Source organism: Polypterus senegalus, chromosome 10 (genome assembly GCF_016835505.1).
Source record: "Polypterus senegalus isolate Bchr_013 chromosome 10, ASM1683550v1, whole genome shotgun sequence".
In the NCBI taxonomy this organism is placed as follows: Eukaryota; Metazoa; Chordata; class Cladistia; order Polypteriformes; family Polypteridae; genus Polypterus; species Polypterus senegalus.
The window spans coordinates 160,011,968-160,034,063 of NC_053163.1; the positions used below are offsets into that span (position 1 = coordinate 160,011,968).

Consider the following 22,096-nt stretch of genomic DNA (forward strand, 5'->3'; position numbering starts at 1 on the left):
CGGCACAAAGCAAGCAGACTAAGAATGTAGAAATGCTGACCTTCTCAGTAGCATCGCCTGCAATGTACCATAGATACATCCACATTTTACTTCTGAAATTTCTGAGCAGCCTCATTGGTTTTGCTGCCAATTAAACAACTCAGAGATAATAAAATCAATAAATATGTAACCATATCGAAATAAAAACATATAAATGAACAAACATCAGATATAGACATGAAACATGGATCAGACGGCGTACTCAGTGAACTGGTTAATGCGAGTGACTGACCTGTGATTGGTCAGCAATATTAAATCAGTAGTGCAGATGCTTACATAATGGATTCTTGGCCATAGACAAAGCAGACAACTGAATGGCAGTTGACAGTTTAACGGCCCGGCAATAAAAGAGTTGGTGAGGCCGCTGGCACTATGTCAGATGCCAAACTGTTGTTTATAGGGTGGCAGTTGGTTACAGGGGTTTATTGTTTCTACAGGCAAATTTTTTAAGAAGTATTCTGCATGGATGAGGGTGTGGGCTGCATGATCAACTGGTCTGTTGTAACCACCTGCTGCAAGGCATTGTGGTCTGCCACAGTTCAGCTACCGTGCCACATTTTGGAGGCAGCTACTCAACATGTTCTCCACATTCAGTGGGCATCTGCAGAGACCCTTCAAAGGTGAAGTGCTTCCTAACAAGATAGGTGGTGTTGAGGGAACATGAAAGATCCTCAGTCATATGTGTTAAGTTTCAGCCTGGTTTTATTCCTTGACTTATGTTTTTTTTTTTTAATTATTATTTTTCAAGTTTTTATGCCTTGTTTTTCTGTATGGATTGTTTATTAAATAATATTTGCATAGTGTCTTTAAGTTTATAAATATTCCATGTGTTCTGAGGGTGTAGCCTCAAGAGGCGGGGCCACCATGACGTTACACCTGAGAGACCACCTACCACCTTTATATTCTGGTGGATGAGATGGCTAGTGATGGACGTTCTGATTCATATTCCTGCTCTGGGAACACTGTAGTGGTGTAAGGCCTTCAAAGAACTAGTCATGAAAGAACAAACAATGAATCTTTAAAATTAAATGATTTGTTAATCAAGAATGCTTTTCTTTCCAAGGAGTGCAAAGACACAAAAGGGTGGCGTAAAATAGGCATCTTCTATGCAATAACACAATCCAGTAGAGAGGTCAAAATAACAGAGCAAAATGACCAGAAATCTAGAAAAGCCAATAATAGTTAATATAATTGAAAGAACTCACCAACACAGTTAACACATTGAAATGAACCATGTTAGACAGTTGGACTCCCCAGCCTTTATAGGACTGGGGGCAATTCCAAATGGGAGAGAGACAGATGACCCCAAAAAATACATAGACAAATCAACATGAAGTGGTCAGCAATACTGACAAACAATAGAAAATTAGACAAATAATAAACATCAATAACAATATTAACATTAACAAAAGTCAACCTAAACAGCAACGGCATACAAAAGGAATTAAAAACCAAAGCTGGAAGAAATACTTGGCTGAAACTTAACACATCAATACTTTTAATCTACCAGTTTAAGGGTGTCGATTTTTTTGATTCAATTGATTCATTTTTTGGATTAGACACTGGCGCATGCATAAAGTCTACATTGCAAATGCAGTATATACTTTAATTATTCAAAAATGATTTTGTAAATGTGTATGTATTTAAATATAGTTACATTCTTTACATTAGGATATTTCATGTGATTTTGCCCTGTTTCACTACATAAAACATAACAGCTCATTTAGAGCTGGACAGTTTGACATCCGTGGCAGAGCGATGGGCGCTGAGCAGATTCCTGTCAATCATGGAGAATCCACTGAACAGGATCATCTCCAGACAGAGGAGCAGCTCCAGTGACAGACTGAGGAGACCCCACACTATGTGACTTGGGGGGTAAACGTTAACATTATACAAAGTTATTGTCTGTGATACCTGCATTGTTATCACTCTTTAATTTAATTTTTTTTCTTTTTTATTAGTATGCTGCTGCTGGAGTATGTGAATTTTCCCTTGGGATTAATAAAGTATCTATCTATCTATCTATCTATCTATCTATCTATCTATCTATCTATCTATCTATCTATCTATCTATCTATCTATCTATCTATCTATCTATCTATCTATCTATCTATCTATCTATCTATCTATCTATCTATCTATCTATCTATCTAAGACGTTGCATTACAGAATCACAAGTGAATGAGAATCATTCACGATTCAGATGAGCAAGAATCGAGCTACTGCTTCTCGGATGGTGATTTATTTACAAATCAAATGAACGTGAATCATACAACTAGTTCTCGGGTAATAATTTGTTAATGAATCCAATTATCAAGAATCATGCAACAGGTTTTCCTGTAATGATTTGTTCACAAATCAGTCGAAGGAGAATCAGGGAACTGGTTCTCAAGTGGTGACTCGTTCATAAATCAAATGAACGAGAATCGTTCAACTGGTTTTCTGGTAATGATTCGTTCGTGAGTCAAATGAACAAGGATTGTGCAACTGGTTCTCAGGTGGTGATTCAGTTTCAACTCAAAAGAATCAGATAGTGGACAGTGCCCAGTACACTTAATTTGCTGTAAAAAAAGTGTGCACTAAATTGAAGCTTTACTTTCCATTTGCTTTGGAACAGTGCAATCATTGTTTGGTTCTCCCCTTGGGGTCAGTGACAATTGAAGTTCCATTCAGTAGAGCGAAGGAGGCATTCTTCTTACAGATGGACTCCCACACGCCAATGAAACGCAGCTGCAATCGTCAGCGATCCCCACTGAAAAACCAAGCAACAATTGCACTGTTCCAGTGTCTCCTCTTTGGCCATATATAGTAAAATGTATATTAAGTGTGAATGCTGCATTAGAGCGAGTTAAATATACATATATATCTTTCCTTTTGTACCGTAGTGTTCTTGTCTTGTATCTCCGTCATAGTTACTGAAGGTTCAAGCTATGACTTGCTTTTCTAAACAGAACACATTACCAGGGAGCATGCACTACCTGCCGGACACAGAAGTCGTAGTGTGAAAAGAATGGAAGCTGCCAGTTTTAGTAAGGTGCTGATTTGATGATGTGTGGTAGTTTCATGGTGGCCACAATGTGATCCTCTAACCTTCAGTATGCATACTGGATTACATAACAGAAGAGTGTAGCCTGGCTGTATTGTAGGTACCTAGTCTCGGATCAGCATTAGAATGTGTCCAAAAGAATGCTTCTCTGTAATTATCTCTTATCATGATCCTAATGTCATGATTAACATCACACAAGATAGGGAAAAGGGGTGAGAGACATCAAAAAAAGACCAGGACACTCTGATGTGTGCCTCAAAAACAGGCCTCATTCCAGACCCCAAACTTGAAAGGCAGGCTTTCATGGCCGACACATACCCAATATGGGGTGACAGACTAGAAGGGCATCTTTGTATGTTAACTTTTAAAGGAGATGATAGTCGTAACTCTAGTGTGAAACGAAAAAGACAAAAATGTGTTCATTAAATTCAAAGATTTTATTTCTTCCTCTTTTGGCAGCTCCCGTAAGGGGTTGCCACAGCGGATCATCTGTCCGCATATGGATTTGGCAAAATTTTATACCGGATGCCCTTCCTGACGTAACCCTCCCCATTTATCCGGGCTTGGGACCGGCATGAAAAAACACAATGGTTTGTGCATCCTCTGTGGCTGGGTCAAATTCAAAGACTTTATTTAAATAAGCCAAAAAGAAAAAAATAAATAAAAATATTGGCAAAGTTGCAAATCAAAAATTGGTAATTAAAGACCTAAAGCAAAAAAAAAACAAAAACCAAACAAATAATAATCAAGGAATTCCAAACACAGTGCTTACTGTTTTGTATCAACTTGAATTTGTGTGTAATTTATGTTTCATTGTTGGTTTTGTTAATTTTGAGTTATCATTTTTCATGTATTTGTTTTTTCCTCTTGTCTTAGTTTGCAGTTCTATAACTGTGTTCTGTCTCTTTAAAATTTTGAATGTTCTGCTGTTTCTTGACCTTTGTGGGTGAAGCCCCAGGAGGCAGGGCCCACCTGACATCATTGCCAACAATGTTTTAAAAACATCAAAATAAAGGAACATATTCTTAAGCCAGTTTGAATGTCTGCTTATTGAGTGCTGGCTGCTTCACCTTCAGTGAAATTTCCAGCCAAGCTCCAGCTCCTCTTTGTTCATCATCCAGCAGTCAATGAATTTGAAGGGGGGTGCTTTGTTCACATTAGTGCTTTAGAAAGTAGGCATGTCTTGGGGGTTTCGAGATTTCACATTTGTCTTTCCAGTATCTGCACTTTGATGACCTGCTCTGCTCTGAGCCAAGTAATGGTTTAAAGAGCCATATCAAACGTAAATGGATGTGATCTTTTCCTAAGCAGTAAAGTGCTTAATTGAAGTCCATGGTACCTGCTGTGCAATTTTTTTTTTTTTTTGCCATATTTAGAACACCCCATTTGACGTCCAGTCCTGTAGTCATAAGCAGAACTGTCTTTTTAAAGTACTCTTAATGGCACCAAAGAGAAAAGACAAAGCCAAACTTCAGGCACTGAAAGGCTTCAGTTAGCCTGATGAGTACAACATTTAAAGTTAAAGAAGAAGCAGCAAATGTTGAACTGACAGCAGGTCCTACATATAAAACACAAACAAGTGGTGCCAAGCTGCACGACACCATTTCCGGGATAAACAAAATGGCCGTCCCTCAGCGGTGGGATGACAGCCAGCGAGAGGCAGCCTTAAGTCACTGGGTAGAACAAGCCCACTTGCTGTCAAGGCCGAGCCTGAAACTCCATTTGTGGCCCATGGAAGTAATGGCAAAAGTTGCTTTCTTTAAGAACGTATTTAAAAATGCTGTAAATAGCTGGAGGTGGCCATGACCGGATTTTGTTAGGGGTGATCTTTTTTGTTGTTTTTTTATTCAGCTGTCAAATGGCTGATGTCTTCCATTCCTACCATCCTCTTTGTCTCCTCATATCTCTCTGCACTCCCACTCACTCTCTTCCTGTCTTTACTTCGTGGGCGTCAAGGTAAAGAATTTGTAATCTGCCCAAAGAGTGACAAACGGCACAATTGTGAAATCACAAAGGAAAACATTAAGGAAATTAAGTTAGTATTGTCAATGGACTGGCATTCTGTCCAGGAATCCTTCCTGCTTTGCGCCCACTGCTTGTTGGGATAGACCCTGTTCAGGATAAGGGACATGGAGAACTTATGACAGCCAGAAAGTTATGCACTTAGAAGAGTTTTACAAGATCATGCCTTTCACCCCATCAACCGTACCAGTTCTATTAAAATCATTTTTTCAAAAGTCAAACTCAGATTTCATTTTTCACATTTATTTAAATCCCATTTCAAATGACAGAGACAAAGGCATTGCATGTTGCACTTCAAACGTTAATGTAGCACAGCTAGTAAACAATTCGAGGAGAACTCACCAACACACGGTGCATACAGTGTACTATGAAGGACAGCACTTTCCATCAGCCTTTATTGTAGTGTTTCTCACCTTTTTTTCCTTGTCCGTGGAAATCCCATAAGTGAATTGCCTGGTTATATCTGTTAGCCAATGTAAACAATTTTAAGATCACATTTCAGTCAAAACAGTATTGTGTCTGGACTTTTGAACCTTTGAGGGGATCCTCCACTCCCCCATCTGTCTCCTGTAATGTTTGTAAACCTGGATGATCAACCTTACACGAGGACGCGCACCTCTGATCTGTTATTAAATCTCCTCCATGTTGGAAAAACCAAGGAAAGCTCTCCGATCTTGGGTTGGTAAATCTGGGTGAGCGACACTCGAGGACCTCTGATATAATGTTAGTGAATACTAATGCTGAAAAACTCTGTGGGGGGCACCCACACCATCATACCCCCCCAACCCCAAATTTACTCTATATATATATATATATATATATATATATATATATATATATATATATATATATATATATATATATATATATATATATATATATATATATATATATATATAAACCCATGCCTAAAAGTGCAACGATTTTATGTGACGTTTTTATGTCATATTTTTTGTCATGCTTTAAACTGGGCTTCTTTTAAAACCTGCATATTATATGTTTGGTATCATTCCATCCAACCAACCCTCCATTATCCAACCCGCTATATCCTAACTACAGGGTCACGGGGGTCTGCTGGAGCCAATCACAGCCAACATAGGGTGCAAGGCAGGAAACAAACCCCGGGCAGAGCGCCAGCCCACCGCAGTTGGTATCATTCTTTTCAGAATTTATTGAACTTTAATGTGATGTTCTTTGATTTTCAGATTTTTATTCCATTTTTAAATTATAAACTAAAATATCAAGAAGGTCGAGTTACGATGACCCATTGCATACCACCTTAGTGATTTTTCCTGTTATTTAAATGAGTCCTGTTTTTAAAATTTTTTTTTTATCTATAAGAATGTCAGTTAAAACAAATGGATCATTTATTTAGTCTCTTATAAATACTCATCGAGCATAGTGACCTCAGTTTAATAGGAATACTCCAGTCGGTAAGAGAATAAATATTTTATTCTCATTTCATGATTTTTTCTTTTGCATGTTTATAGAATAAATAATCATTTTTCTTTTGTACATTTACAGATTTTACTAATATTCTGGCCGCAACTGGGGGTTGGGTGCCAAAGGTGCCAGGGGGGACTTGGTCCCCCTAGTTCTTCAATATAATGTTAGTAAATCTGGATGCTCAGAACTCCCCGATCTGCCAAGATTTTCTGTCTTTTGCTGCTCCACAGTTCAACAATGTAAGAGTGGCGTAACATTCAGCTGTATGCAGTGACTAAGTTAATGGATATGAAAGTTGGAGCATTTCACATTTTTATTTACTTCATCCAAGAGTCAGTTGTTCCATTTACGTTTTTTTAAATAGTTTTGTAACAATGAGTCATAATCAAAAGTAACAGCGATAACAGAATGAAATTCCACGTGTTAGTAGACTCCATTACATCTACACTTTTTAATAGCACTTTGCAGTGGAGCTAAAAATGGAGCACAAAGTGGTTTGTGGTGGCTCATTGGCTTTCATGAACAGCCGACTGCAATTCAAGTGAAAGTCTGTCTTTCTGTGGCAGTTTCCAGATGTAGAGAAACAAAGTTTACTTTCACCTGGACAAGTAATCTGCCTTTTATAGCTAACAAGTGATAAGCATTAAAGAGAACAAAGGCAATGCTGTCTTGTCAACTTAAAAAAAACAAGGCAGCTCCACACTGATACTTTAAAGAAAGTCAACACTCACCTTTCTGAAGTTCTTTTCAAATGTAGGAAGAGATAAAGAAGGAGTTTGTCAAGGGGCTGCTGATTGCCATTCAGTAGCAGGCATCAAACTCTGCCTTGTCTGACGTTGTACACCCCGACTTTAGCCTCTTGAAGTCATTTGTTTCAAATCATTCCAGACATTTGCCAGCTACCTGCAGGGATTTTGATCGCAGTGCAAATCTACATCGATGGCATTAGTGAGTCTGAGAGGAATTTCTGTGCTCTGTTTGGAAGAACCTTGGGTTTTATCAGTTTTAGTAACTGGAATTTTTGGTTCTCCCAAAAGGTGTGTTGTCAACATAAACTTTTCAGTCATTTCCAGTGTGCTTCAAGCTTTCTATTTTGCATTTCTGTTTATTTTTGGTTCTTGAAGATGCAACTTATCACTTGAATATATTAAACAGTCAATCAAGTATACTTAGCTGCAAATCCTCTTCCTACTTTTTATCACCTTGGCCCAGTTAGCAGTGGGCATCTTTAGCTTCTTTCTTGGGCTGGATTTCTGGCTTGAACTCCGTTTATTTGTGTAGTTGCTAACTATTTAAAGAAGATCTTGAAATGAAAAGCACCACATTCTCCTGTCCCTTAATTCACCTGCTTAATGATTTTGGATTTGTTATGCATGCAAATGTGTGTGCAACATGTGCCTCATATACTGGACATGTGCTTCAGGAAAAGTGTCTGCTTTCACAGTAGTGCTGCATAGCTGCAATGGCAGTGTGCCTACTCACCGTGGAGATGGGTCAATTAAGTATTATTATGGCCTGTAACAGTGCATCACTTCGAAGGTGTAGCATACAAATGACATTAACAAACTTGAAATAAAAAATATGCAATATATTGAGAAAAGGACCGAAAAAATACATAAGACCAACAGCAATTAGAAATGATGCAACGCTCTCCTGCTTATCTCCCTGCACATTCCTTTTCTGTTTAAAAGGTGATTACCTTCATATCACGCCTGGCCACATTTTAATAATACTTATTTATACAAGATAATGATCTGCTGATTGCATTTTACAATATTCTAGTTACAGTTAGGCCCCAGTCAGTGGAACATTTCAGTGTGTGTCAAAGAAATGTGCTAAAGCAGAAAAGTAAAATGAAAACTACCGGACATGTGTGGCATATTCGTGTTTACAGTAGATATATGAGCCTATTGTGGTTGTCCGAGGAAATGGAGGGTCTATCTATCTATCTATCTATCTATCTATCTATCTATCTATCTATCTATCTATCTATCTATCTATCTATCTATCTATCTATCTAAGCTAACTAGCCCTCTCTAGCTTTTTGTTGGATATTAGCCACAAGTGGACAAAATATATACTGTATACAAGAGTTCTTGACCTATCCACAATATATATTTAGGAATTTTTGCAAGTTTATTCGAAATAAAACACTGAACCATCCCATTGACACAAGTACCCATACCTGTTAATCATTTCCTAATTGAAGCCACTTTGGCAAAGACTCCTTGCTGGAGTTGTCTTGGTTTGACGTGACAAGCTTCACACATACACCTGAAACTGGGGCTTTTCTGCCATTCAAACTCTGCCACATTGGATAATAGACAGCTGTTTTTCAGGTTTCTCCAGAGATGTTCGATTGGATTCAAGTCCAAGCTCTGTGTGGGCCTCTCAAGAGAATTCACAGAGTTGACCCTGAGTCTCTCCTGTGTTGTCTTATGCTGGGTCCTGTTGGAAGCTAAACCTTCCGTCCAGGTTGGAGTGCAAAAATGGCTTTCCGGAAGTCCAGACCTGTCACCCATTGAAAATGTTTGACGCATTATAAAATGAAAAATTCAACCAAGGAGACCCCAAACTGTTAAGCAGCTGAAATCTTACACTGGGCAAAAATGGGATGATGTTTCACTTTCAGACATTGATCTCCTCAGTTCAGAAACGTTTATAGACCATTGTTAAAAGATGAGGAGATGCAACACAGTGGTGAGCAGGCCATGTCCTAACTTTTTTTTTCAATTTCAAATTTAAAACTAGCATACATCTCTCATAAAAAGGTTATATTTCTCAGTTTCAACATTTGATAGGTTCTAAAATTGTCAAGTAAATACACGATTTAGATGATTTACAAATAGTCATATTCTGTTTTCATTTACATTTTTTATGCAGTGTCCAATGTTGTTCTAAAACAGGGTTGTACGTTATACCAAGCATCAAATCGAAAATTGGAAATAACTTGAAACAGTTCAACATAATTGTTGAAAATTTATAAAACGTAAGATACATGTTTAATTGCTTTTCATCAATATTGACTTTAAAATGTACATTGTGAAGTGTGTTCAAATGTTCCATATATGTGTGTGTGTTTCTCAACCTTCCCAACCCAAGATTAAGCCATGTGACACAGTGTTAAATATTCATTATAGTTTGTAGTGCCATGAATTACACCACCGAGGTGAGGTGTGTGCAGCTTTATGTTTTAAATGGTTCAGCATATCTCGTATGAGACATGTTTTAAATATCTGGGTGCCACAACAACTACACTCTGTTAGAAAAAAGTGGCATTTTTGAACTAAAATTGTTTAAAAAATGTGTTAAATTACCATTATATTCATGTGACGTCTTGTCGCTCAGCCCTAACAAGTCTGTGCCAGTCAGTGGAGATGCTGCCAGGGCAGCTACTGAGCTTTCTGTTGGCTGTGTCTAAGAATCAGGACGCAGGCTTTGTTTTAGACATTCACACACAGACAGATGGGGTTTGTCACCCTCATATCGCCTCCATGATATGACTTTACAGTAGGCACTAGGCAGTCCAGAAGGTTAGGGTTCTCCTGGCATCTGCCAACCACAGATTGGAACATCAGACTGCCGGATAGTGACGCCTGATTCATCACTGTAGTTTTCACTCCTCCAGAGTCTAATGGCAGGCAGCCTGCTTTACATTTCTCCAGCTGCTGCTGTATCATCTATTTTATCACTAAAGAAGTGAAGTCAGTGCCACTGATCTTAGCAGGCATTTTCCTTGGCAATTTGGAGTTCCTGTTTGTTAAATTAGCACCAATGCTCAGCCATGTAGAAGAGGTAACTTCTGTTGTCACCCATTAATCTGGAGTAAGTACATTGTTATGGTGGCACTGCAGTTAGGACAGTTTCCTCACAGCTTGGAGGACTTGGGCATGAACTGCTTGTGCCAAGTTTATTCATTTCCAGCTCCCACCCAAGTGTCCATGCAGGGTTTCTTCAGGTGCCTTTATTTCCATCAGGGCTGATTCACTGGAGTGAGGTGGATGTGTGTGTGAGTAAGCCCTGCCATAAACTGGCATCCTGGCTAAGGTTGGTTCACCTTGCACTGGGTGCTGCTGGAACAGTTGTCACATTTCTATGACTATGTAATGCAATATGGAGAATCAGAAAGTGCATCAACAGGTGAATTGTTTGCCTCTATCACACTTTGTATTAGTTATTAGCATTTGAAATTGTGAGACCACTGATGCCCTTTACAATTCAAATATATTGTACAAATGACTATAGTAATAAAATGTATTATTATTATTATTTTTATTATTATTATTAGACATCTTTATATGTAGTTTATATGCCAATTTTGTTGTAGAGTTGTTTTTTATGCTGCATTTTTCCCCTGGGGTCTATCTAGTACCCAATAATATAATGAAAGTCTTGGACCATTTCAAGTGTATTTGACACAATGTCTCAGAATGTCACATTTCTTCCAAGCTTACCTCCTTTGTCCAAGGTTCGTTTTGCTCTTTTTTTTCTCCATCAGACAGGTTGCCAAGGCCTAGAGCTTAATTAACATCTGACATATCATGGATGTTGTCAGCTGACCGCTTGAAGCAGAGGTTTTTTTTTTTTTTCGCTGCTACACCCAACCAACCGCACCTCTCATTTAAATGTTGCGGTTTTTTGTTTTGTGAAGGAGATCCCTTGCCGGCCATCATTTCATCTGTTTCTTCTTATTTCAGTGAACCTGTGCATCACTAACTGTGTTTGAAAAAAAAGAAAAAAAATGACACTGAGCCGGAATATTGTAATTGATTGTGATTATCCTTGTTTTTAATGAACAGAGGAGAGAAGTGGCAGAAGCTACAGTCTTCAACGATGTGAGTTCACGTCTGTCAGTAAGTATTTGAAGACCTCCTTGAAACTCTTTTTTATTTTAGAGCAAGAAATGTTAATTGGTGGGCTGTTTTTTTTTGCTTTGCTTTAATTTTGTGAAATCTGGCAATCATGAACAGACATTGTTTGATTTAGGCAGCCGCACACAAGAGCGTGTCTTGAGTTTTATTACTGGTCATGTGGTGTATCTGTGGTGGGTCATAGAGTAAATGTTAATTTTGGGGGCTGAATGAGCTCGCTGTCAGAGTATCCTGTTGGTGGCCATGAAGACTTTCTTTTGTTGAAGCTTTAGAGCTGAAGCCTGCACTTGATCAAGGGGAGGTCCGCTAACTGACCACTGGAGGATTCGGTTACCAGCCCTCCAACAGTCCCAAGTTCTCCACAGTGCTAGTTTTATTCTTTGTCATATTTACAACAAACACGCAAAATTTCAAAGAAAGTGAACAACATTTAGAGATCCCTTGTGGTAATGCGTTTGCCAGGCATTACCAGTTCAATAGAAAAGTGTTTAGACTAGTGTGAAAAAGATTTAAACTTAGGACAATTAAAGACGCTTGCATTTCTGTGAATATTTTAAGTTTCACTCCGGCAGGACTGTGCTGTGTGACGGTGACAGTGGGGTAGACGCACATCCAGGAAAGGCCTACTGGACTCTGCTTTTGGCAAGTCAAAAATCCTGCGTCTATATAGCCACCTGTTGCTGCAGAGTAAGAAATGAGGAGCATTGAGTTTAAAGCATGCAGTACTTCAGAGAAAGGGATCCTGAGGTAAAACTTCAAAAGGACAATTTACCATAGGAACTCCAGAGAACGGATCGGCTTGTCCTCTTGAAGCCCATCGTGGGTGCTGTTTAACACGGGCTTTGCAGGAGCTGGCAGTGGCACGTACCGAGAACGCATCTGTGTCAGCATCTGACCCAGGATTGGCTGGAAGTTTCACACCCCAATATCAACGACACTTCCTGCCTACAGGGGTCTGACTCGGTCGTGGGGAGAGTGCGTTTGGTGCAGCTTATATCTCAAAGTATGTCGAGCATAGCGGCTTGTGCCTTATTTATTTTGTATAGATTTTCTTTTTGAATATTCAGTATATACAATAGATACTGTATCTCCTAGTTATAAGATAGTTTTGATGGAAGAATTTATACAATGTGGGTTTGTGGTGCATTTTGTTTTGTATTATTTGTATATACACCAATTATTTCTTTTTGTAAATATTTTTTGGGATCATTGGAAGGACTTTGTTTTCTATAGAATCTTCCTGACCGCATTTTTTATTTAGGAAGACTACAACTTATTTTTTGTATATTTACATTTATTGTTTTTGATTCTCTGGGGACTGGCAATAGTCATTGTAAATATTATTCAGTATTTTTGATTGGGACATTGCTTTTTGTGTTATGTTTGTCAGTTGCGGTGAGAACTGTGTTATCGCCCACCTGATCCCATTTTATTTTTGTGCACCTGTAAATTAAACCCACTATTTGTTTTTTTTTTTTGCAATACCATCTTTTTGTGTCTATGACTCCTTGTCTAACCTCTCTCCATTCTGATCCCGGCCGGTCCTGAACTTCAAGACGCCCAGTGTGTAGTCTGGTGCCATCCTTCCCACTACACAGGGTTTGGCAGCTTTCATGTCACCTGAAGTAAACAGCAGATAACTGATACACAACTGATACAACTGTTATAACTGTTAACATTTACAACTAATACTGTAAGTAGGAAAGTTTGTGCACTGGTTTGTGGCCAGTGAAAGAAGCCACTGTTTCTGTTCCTCGTGCCATGAAATCCCTTGAAGACTGGTTCATCTGTCCACTGGTGGTTCAGGTGGTTTCTTGAGAAATGGCTGAGCCCGTTCTTTGCCTTTTTCCATGAGGACATCACTTCCGACTTCAGCTGCTTAGATTCATTTGTTAGCTTAAGTATGGTAGTCTGGTAGAGGTGGCTGCTGCAGGGTTTGCACCATCTTGTCCTTTGTTTCAGCTAAGACTGTCATCAAAAAGGGCTAAATTATAAACCCTATTTACTTCTAGAATGGTCTTGAAACTCCTACTTAATACTAGAATTATCCATCCATCCATTATCTAACCCGCTTTATCCTAACTACAGGGTCACGGGGGTCTGCTGGAGCCAATCCCAGCCAACACAGGGTGCAAGGCAGGAAACAAACCCCGGGCAGGGCGCCAGCCCACCGCAGGGCACACACACACACATGCAAGGGACAATTTAGGATCACCGATGCGCCTGACCTGCATGTCTAAGGACTGTGGGAGGAAACCCACTCAGACATGGGGAGAACATGCAAACTCCACGCAGGGCGAACCCGGGTCTACTAACTGTGAGGCAGCTGTGCTACCCACTGCGCCACCGTGCCACCCACACTAGAATTATTTATTGTTTATTTACTTACTTGGCTGATGCTTTTATCCAAAGCGACTTACAACACTCCAGATACAGTTGGTTCCGTTCCTTTTGTTTTTCTATATTGGAGCACACGCAGGTGAAGTGACTTACTCAGGGTGACACAGAGTCAGGATCTGAGACCACAGCCTCAGGGTTTGAAGTCCAAAGCCTTAACTGTTGCACCACACTGTCTGCCTAGAATGTTCTGGAAACTTTCACTTACTTAGTAGTGTTGTATTCTGACTGGAGTTCAGAGTCTTTTTTGATTTTTTTTTTTGTTCAATTTTGATTCGTTGATGGATGTTAATGTGACTTTTATTTATTATCTACTTTGCTTTCTATGCCTGTGCGATGTTCCTTTGTGTTTTGTGGGTAGTTTCCCCCCAAAAGGTGTGCCAACCTGCCAATCACTACCAGGAACTGACTCTTCCCAAGCCTTATAAGTCTGGAGGGTCTCCCACAGTTCCTGGTGGTTCTTTGAGGATGGAGTTTGTGAGTTCTTGTGCTTCTTTTGATGCTCTGGATTTTTTTGATTTTGTGTTTAGCTCTCACTGCATTGTGACTCTGTTTGCTCTGGATTGCTGTTTTATTTTGTGTAAATCTTGTTGCCTTTGTTATCCATTGTTTTTGATGGCCATTTTTGTGATATTTTATAAAGATTCTACAGTACAATGTTCTTTTTGTGTCTAACTGGTCTTTCTGATAGGATTTCCCCCTCCAGTGAGCATTGTTTACTTACAGTTTGTAACTTTTGTGTTTTGGGACACAACATATTCTAGGAACTCCATCTTAGAACTAGAATGTTCTTTTTTATTGTTAACTAATCACTGCCAGTTAATAACTCCACAAATCAAATCTTAAGAATGGAGTGGCCTTTAAATGTTTCACGATCAGGCCTAAATGTCACAGGACAGTAAGCTTACCCCTAATGGACATAAATAAGCCGTGTGGGGAACTGTTTCTATAAACATCAACTCTTTGCATTGGTGTGTGGACCACCACACTGCCCAGTAATGGTCAGAACGTGGCTGAGTGGAGCTGCGTATCGACAGCACATACCCGCCACTCCTCTGGCAGCTCTTTCAGTCAAGTCTAGTACCAGATTTGAACACAGATCACACTGAATGCATGCAAACAAACTTACAGGGGAGGGGAGAAGGTCAACTGTGTGCCCCTCATTTGACATAAGTTTGAAGTGGTTATTTGCAATGAAGGTTGCTGCTTTGTCTAAGTAACTAAGAAATAAATGACCGTTCTTGTCTGGTGGAATTTTCCAGAGGACACCATTCACACTGTCATGTTGATCTTTAATGGAAGTATAGTTGAAAAACCATTCAAGGGGAGACCATTTTACAGACAGTGGATATGTCTTAGTTTACAGCGTCTTTAAAGTAATCACCACTCAGACATTTATTGTGTTGTTGCACAGCATTATATCACAATGGATGTAGCTTGGGCTTTTTGACTCTGGTCAGCAGGGGAGGCACAGTAAGGAGATCAGGGTTCACATCCCAAGCCCTCCCTCCATGGAGTTTTCATCTTCTGTCCGTGTCTGTGTGGGTTTCCTCCTACTATCTGAATATATGCAGATTTGGTGAATTGGCAACAATTATGGAAGAAGATGATCTGCTGTGGCAACCCCTAACGGAAGCAGCCGAAAGAAGAAGAAGAAGAAGAAAAGGTGAATTGGCGATAATGAACTCTGTGTTTGGATGGTGTGTGTGTCTGTGTGTTTGTTTATGCCCTGCAATGGACTGGCGTCCTGCCTTTCATCCTGTGTTAGCAAGAATAGGCTCCAGCCCACCCCAAAAACAGACGCAAGACCTTCAGAGTCTGCCATGTGCCTTCTGCTGAGCTGTCATGTGCGTTTTTTTTTTTTCTTTTTTCCAAACTCCCATAAACTACGACTGGTGAAGCACCCAGGCAGCAACTTTTGTCTGCAGTGTCAGTCACTGTAACATGTGACTCCTTCAGAGTTACTGAAGTTCTCTCATTCATTGCCTTCTTCTTCCACAATCCCTCAGAGCAGATTTACAGCTCTGCTGTACTCTTCCAATTTCATTTGGTATTTTTCAAGTCAAAGTTACATCTTCGCAAACATTGTATACATTTGTCACGTGAAATTGTGCTCTAAAGTTAAGCATTTTCTATAAATTTAAAACAATATCTTCCACGCACAGGCGTTTTACATTGGAGGCAATGGGCCACGGAGCACTGCGGAAAACAAAAGATTTAAAAACCTACCATTTAAGCGCCAAAAGGTTCGATATTTGAAAACCTGCCTTCCGTGTATTCGATATGTTTGTGACAACAGAAGGCATCTGGGAAGAATCGTTTTATCGCATATTCACAGGCACTGATTTTCTTGTGGTTAAGGATTTGTTTTCTATTCGCTTGTGCAAATTCTCAAATAAATATGGAAGAAAATCAAAACCAAACCAACCACGTGATTTGGTCTTTTGAGTGGAAACTACACTGAGGGGTGAAAGGCTGTGGGTAGGAATACTACAAGAGCTGAGCTATCGTGCACAGCTGCTTCTGTTTTTAAATGGCTGAATCTGGAATCTCATAACATTGCTGTTTTTTATGTATAAGCTATCCACCTTAATAAATGGATATGTGTCTGTGTGTCTTCATGTGTGTCCAGTGTCTGTGTCTCTGTCATTCAAAGAGATGCTACATCACACACATTGGTAGTAATAAAATGCATTTTACTTGTCTTTCCAACAGATGGAACATCTCAAACATTTGTAGTAATAAAATTCGTTGCTCTTGTCACTTCAACAGATGGCACATCACAAACATTAACACTGCTTTTATGACTCCCATATTAAATGGCACACATATAAGGACATGAGCATTACACTTATCATTCCAAAAGATGGCACGTAACAAACATTTGTAGTAAGAAAATTCATTGCATTTGTTACTGCAACAGATGGCGTATCACAAACATTAACACTGCTTTTACGAATCCCATAGCAAATCACACATAACAGAGACACATGCATTGTGTTGGTCATTCCAACAGATGGCACATTGCAAACATTTGTAGTAATAAAATACCTTGCTTTTGTCACTCCAACAGTTGGTGCATTTATAACGTCCATGTTAAATGGCATATAACAGAGATATAGTAAATTTTTAAAACACACTTGCTGTTAGAGCACAATTTTGCATGTCGAATGTATGTATAGCATGTTTGTGAAGAAATAACTTTGATTTGGAAAATCCAGTTTGTGTGTTTGTGTCTACAGTTTGGCAACATTTGCCAGAAGGAACAACTTACTTGATGGCCGTTTGTGATGAAAGTGAAACCATAATGGGGTGGTGTGCAATTTGAATAAAACATTACGGTGCCAGTTGCTGCCCTGTCTTTAAGGTGTGCCCAGTGCCCTGTGAGGAAATGGTTCTTCTTATTGGCATTTAGGTATTTTTTATGGCTTTAATAAAGTAGGCTGGGTGAATTTTGACCCAGTGGCTCTTGAGGCTAATTGACACCACCTTCTTAATCAACTGCCAAATGTGGTCTTGCGAAAAGACACTTTATTTTGTAAGAAATGGCAAGCCAAGGCCCTTGCAGTGCCAAAGGTATTCTGTGCCTTCAACAAGGTGGTGCCTTTAAAGCTGTACTGTACTGAAGAGAACGCCGCCTTCAGCAAGACTCCATTGCCCCAGTCAGCAAACACCTGCTGTAGGTGTCTCTCTGTGCCAGGGGGTTCGGCTGAGCTCTGTGTTGTGGTGAGGGCACTGCCTGAGCGAGCGACTTAATGAGAGGGTAGAGCTCATGCCTTGAAGGAAATAGGCAGGGTGCTCTCCAAATTGCCTGGCCTCTTCTTTCTGTTTGTTTCTTTGTGTCGGGTTTCATTTCAAAGGCACCGCCATCTGTGGGCCAGACTAGTAGCAGCTTGCTTTGCCAACTGACTGTGGCAAGTACACATACCGGCATTTCTTTATTTTTTTTTTTTTTTTTTGGGACATTAGCAGGCGCATTGTTTTGCAAAATAATATTAAGCATTTGTGTGTGTTTGTGCGTGTGTGTATTTAATTTGAAAAGCTGTAATTCATGTTGCAAGTGAGATAGCTGGAAATGCTCTAGTGCTCGGCAGTCCAAATCTAGGATAAGACCCCCTGCTGAACCCTTACAGAAGCCATGTGTAATAAAATGGCAAAGTCTCAGGAGAAATTTCAGACTTCTTGTTCTGTTTCATAATTTGAGAAAAGTATTTAGCTCGTTCTAGTGCTCAAAAAGCAACATTTATTACAATATTGAGGTACTGTGGGATCATGTGATGTCGTGAAGAACTGAAATGGCAGAATCGATCCAAAGCTGCAATTAAATGGACAGGCACACGGGGTGCCAGAACACAAAATGGTCTTCTGCTTTCACCTAACTGGGAGCTCCGTCCTGCTGCGAGTTCCTGTCACAGCGAGGCGCCACCTTTTTACATATCAGACCAGAGGAGATGGGGGGTCGTGGCCAGTTTGGCTTTCCGGGACACCTTCTCTGTTCTGTGGAGGGTCAAGAGACCAGATAGTTAGCATCAGCACTGCATACCTGAACAGAGCCAGGAAGGTGGTCTTCAGACGTACACAAGTGACAGTATCGATTTTCCAAATGTGAAAGCTGTGAAGAAAGGAGTCAGTTTCATTGTGGACAGAGCTAACCCCTTTGCTCCAGCAGACTACTCTAATTCACCTGGTTTCTATTCTTTTTCTTAATATTAAACATATTGTATGCTGCCCACCTCCCTATTCCTAATGCCACCCACTCAGGTACCATTTTGGAATCTCTGACCAAACCTCCAAAATGATTCCTCAGGCTGATCTTTTTTAATCAGGCCTAAAATCACAGAGCATCACCTTTGATAACTGGGAAAAGATTGCTGTATGAAAAGATGCGTGAGACGTCAATACTTAAGAGCTTCATGAATTAAAGATGAAACGGGCACAATGTGAACGGCACCTGCTGTAGCCCCCCCACAGTTTGCTATGATATATTCATTACCACAGAGGCTGGCGAGGCTTGTCGTCTAATGACATCTTTCCCACGCTAATTAGAAATTTCACTCGGTGCAGGACGGTGGCACTTAATGAGTGTGGGGTGGGCGTGACTATCTAGAAGAATAGCAGAAGGATGCCTGGAGTGGGGTTAGTGGAAAGGGACACCCTCAAGAAACATAGAAACTAATGGATGCCATCATGCGCTGTGGCAGAAGCTGGAATGAGACGACGTCAACGACGGCTCCCAGCAAGCAAACAGGAGATTTCATGACTGAATTACCGCTTCAGCCGTTTCCCACACTCTTCCGTCTGGAGGTGGTGGGGGGGATGAACTGATTAGCCTGCAGGACAATAACTGTGTAAAGCTCAGTGAAAAGACGCTGATTTGGGCCTGGTCTGGCTGATCATCCCTCAGAACCTCAGTTGACTAGTGTTGTGATGTGAGATTTTGCATATAAGTTGCTAAATGTTATGTATGCCTTTATTTATAATTTAGGCAAACCAATGTAATTTAGAGGTATTCGTGTTTAACCCCCTTTTAACGACTTTTCTTTGTAATTTTTGGGGGGATGAGTCTTAAACCAGTTTGATGAGTATTTCTTTGCTAAAGTCTTTTCTCCCATCCCCCACACAAAGCCAGGTTAGCGTAATACTGTATATGGTCTTGGGGGGGGTGGTGGTAGGTGATAAGATGTTCTATTTCACCCATTGGTCTGAGGTATGGCTGTTTGGAATTGGCAACCTATCATTTACTTGCTCAACCACATTCTCTCTAGCTAACCAACATATGATGAAGAAGCATCTCTCTTGTTAACCTGTGATGATGAAGACAACACAATGAAGAGCACAGCTCAGCAGCCATATTGAACAGACATGTGGCTGAAAGCTGAGCACCAGTGATGCCTTAACTAGAGACATTTTATTTAACTTCAAGTCTGTGTGCCACCTGAGTTACACATCACCATTTTATCAGGTTGTATGGTTGCCAATATTCAAATGTACTTTGCATTTTGTTATTATTTATGAATATTATCAGTAATACATAATTTTATGTGTAACTTAACTCCTGCTTGTCTTTTTACTACATCTAATTGCCTGAGGTTATAGATATAGAAGGGAAGGTGGGGATAAGTTATATAAAATAATACCTTATAAACAGTGGTAAGTCTGTGAGATTAGGCATTCTAAGGCTGCATATTAGTAATAGAATAGGGGAAAGTAGAGCAATATATATATTACTCTACCAAGATAAAACAACTAGTGACATTCATAGGCATTCATTTCTGAGTGTGCAGTGGGAGGTTTAATGTGAAAGGGAATCATCAGTAAGAACCAAGGGAAGAAAAGGCACCAGCAGCTCTGTTTCTTTACCCTCTGATGGGGTGAAGACCGTGGTGGCGGGTGTGGGAGGTGGGTACAGGTTAGTCAGACAAAGGGTTATGCAGTTTAGACATTCTTCTGCACTTTGCTAAGCTCCCTCTAATAATGGGTTTATTGAGCCGTTTATCTGAGTGCCTTAAGAAAGCAGTTTATGGCCTGTGCCATATCTCCTTGGTGACATCCTAATCCAGTGAAAGACCTGCTTTGGTCTTCTAATCTTCGACTTGGACAAGACCTTCTGCACTGCCCTTCCAAAACAGCACGGCAGTCTTGCAAGTTCAGACCTGGCACCTCCAACTCCAGACACACCTTATATGACTTCTTGCCTGGCCGTGACACATTACATCATTTAGAGCTTAGGGTTTGAACTGTGACCAGAAAGTGGGTTACAACATTAGAACACTCTAGACGAGAACAGGCCATTCAGCCCAACAAAGCTCGCCAGTCCTGTCCACTTAATTCTTCCATAAAAAACATCAAGTCGAGTTTTGAAAGTCGTTAAAGTCTTACTGTCTGCCACAATAATTGGTCGCTTATTCTGTTCTTTGTGTAAAGAAAAACTTCCTAATGTTTGTGCGAAATTTACCCTTAACAAGTTTCCAACTGTGTCCCTGTGTTCTTGATGAACTCATTTTAAAATAACATTCTTGATCCACTGTACTAATTCCCTTCATAATTTTGACACTTCAGTCAGGTCACCTCTTCATCACTGTAAAGGCTCAGCTCTTTTAATCTTTCCTCATCACTCACCCTCTGTAGCCCTGAATCAGCCTAGTCGCTCTTCTCTGGAACTTTTCTTGTGCTGTTATGTCCTTTTTTGTAGCCTGGAGACCAAAACTACACCCATGACTCCAGATGAGGCCTCACCAGTGAGTTATAAAGGCTGAGCAGAACCTCCTGTGACTTGTACTCCACACGTCAAGGCGCTATATAACCTGACATTCTGTTAGCCTTCTTAATGGCTTCTGAACACTGTCGGGAAGTCGATAGCTTAGAGTCCACTACGACTCCTAAATCCTTATAGGACACATGTAATTTATCATTTTAGCCTTGCACCCTGTGATGGCTGGGATTGGCTCCAGCAGACCCCTGTGAGCCTGTGTTAGGATATAGCGGGTTGGATAATGACTGACTGACTGATTGACAAAAATAAAACTCGTTCACTCTAATTTAGTATTCTGTTGATTATCCCTGATTATGTGATTTGTGACTTTTCATTTTGGTTCGGTAGGGTCACCATTTTTAGGTTTAACTTTGTTCAGCCAACTACTTCTTTGTAGTTTCGTGAAAATTCATGTGATGCTTAATAAAAGAACAGGTGTCTGTGGATCTTTTTGTTCATCCACTTGATGTTTCTGTCATTCCAACAGATGGTGCACTGCAAATGTTAACACGTCTACATGGTTTACTTAGATTTCAACCCGTCTTAAACAGGTAGCACAGCCAGTCCACCTTAATTAAAGGACAAGTGCCTGTGTGTCAGCCCGGTTGACATGTCTCTGTCATTCCATCAGATGGTACATTACAACCATTTGTAATAATAAAGTGCAATGTGTGTGTCATTCCAACAGATGAAGCATCAAACATGTATAGCAATTAAAGAGCATTGCATTTGTCACTCCAACAGATGATGCATTGCAAACAATTTCAGTAGCGCATTTTATTCTACAAATGTTTGTGATACACCATCAACCTGAATGACAGCATCATAAACTGAGAGTCCTAAAACACATATGTTTTTAAAAATAAAAAAAAAAGAAACCATGCATGAGAAACATTAATTCAACTTTTGCAAATCCCATACCAAATGGTTGTGATAGATGACCAGGGACCTTGCCCCAGTAGGACGCATGGAGAAGGGAAAGACTGAGAGATGGGCAGTATCTTGCCCGGGATGCCAGAGGGC

At 40.0% G+C, this 22,096-nt stretch overlaps 1 protein-coding gene across 7 annotated transcripts in view; it reads left to right on the plus strand.

The window, feature by feature from the left end:
* Positions 1 to 22,096, plus strand: part of nfic (nuclear factor I/C) — a 468,411-nt gene that overhangs the window by 197,003 nt on the left and 249,312 nt on the right. For 6 of the 7 annotated variants that reach the window (XM_039767143.1, XM_039767140.1, XM_039767145.1 and 3 more), the window contains one exon: positions 11,353 to 11,406. The exons of the other annotated variant lie outside the window; for it this stretch is intronic. In XM_039767143.1, the coding sequence (XP_039623077.1) occupies positions 11,353 to 11,406 (54 nt within the window). The remainder of the gene's footprint in view (positions 1 to 11,352; positions 11,407 to 22,096) is intronic. 7 annotated transcript variants of the gene reach the window in all.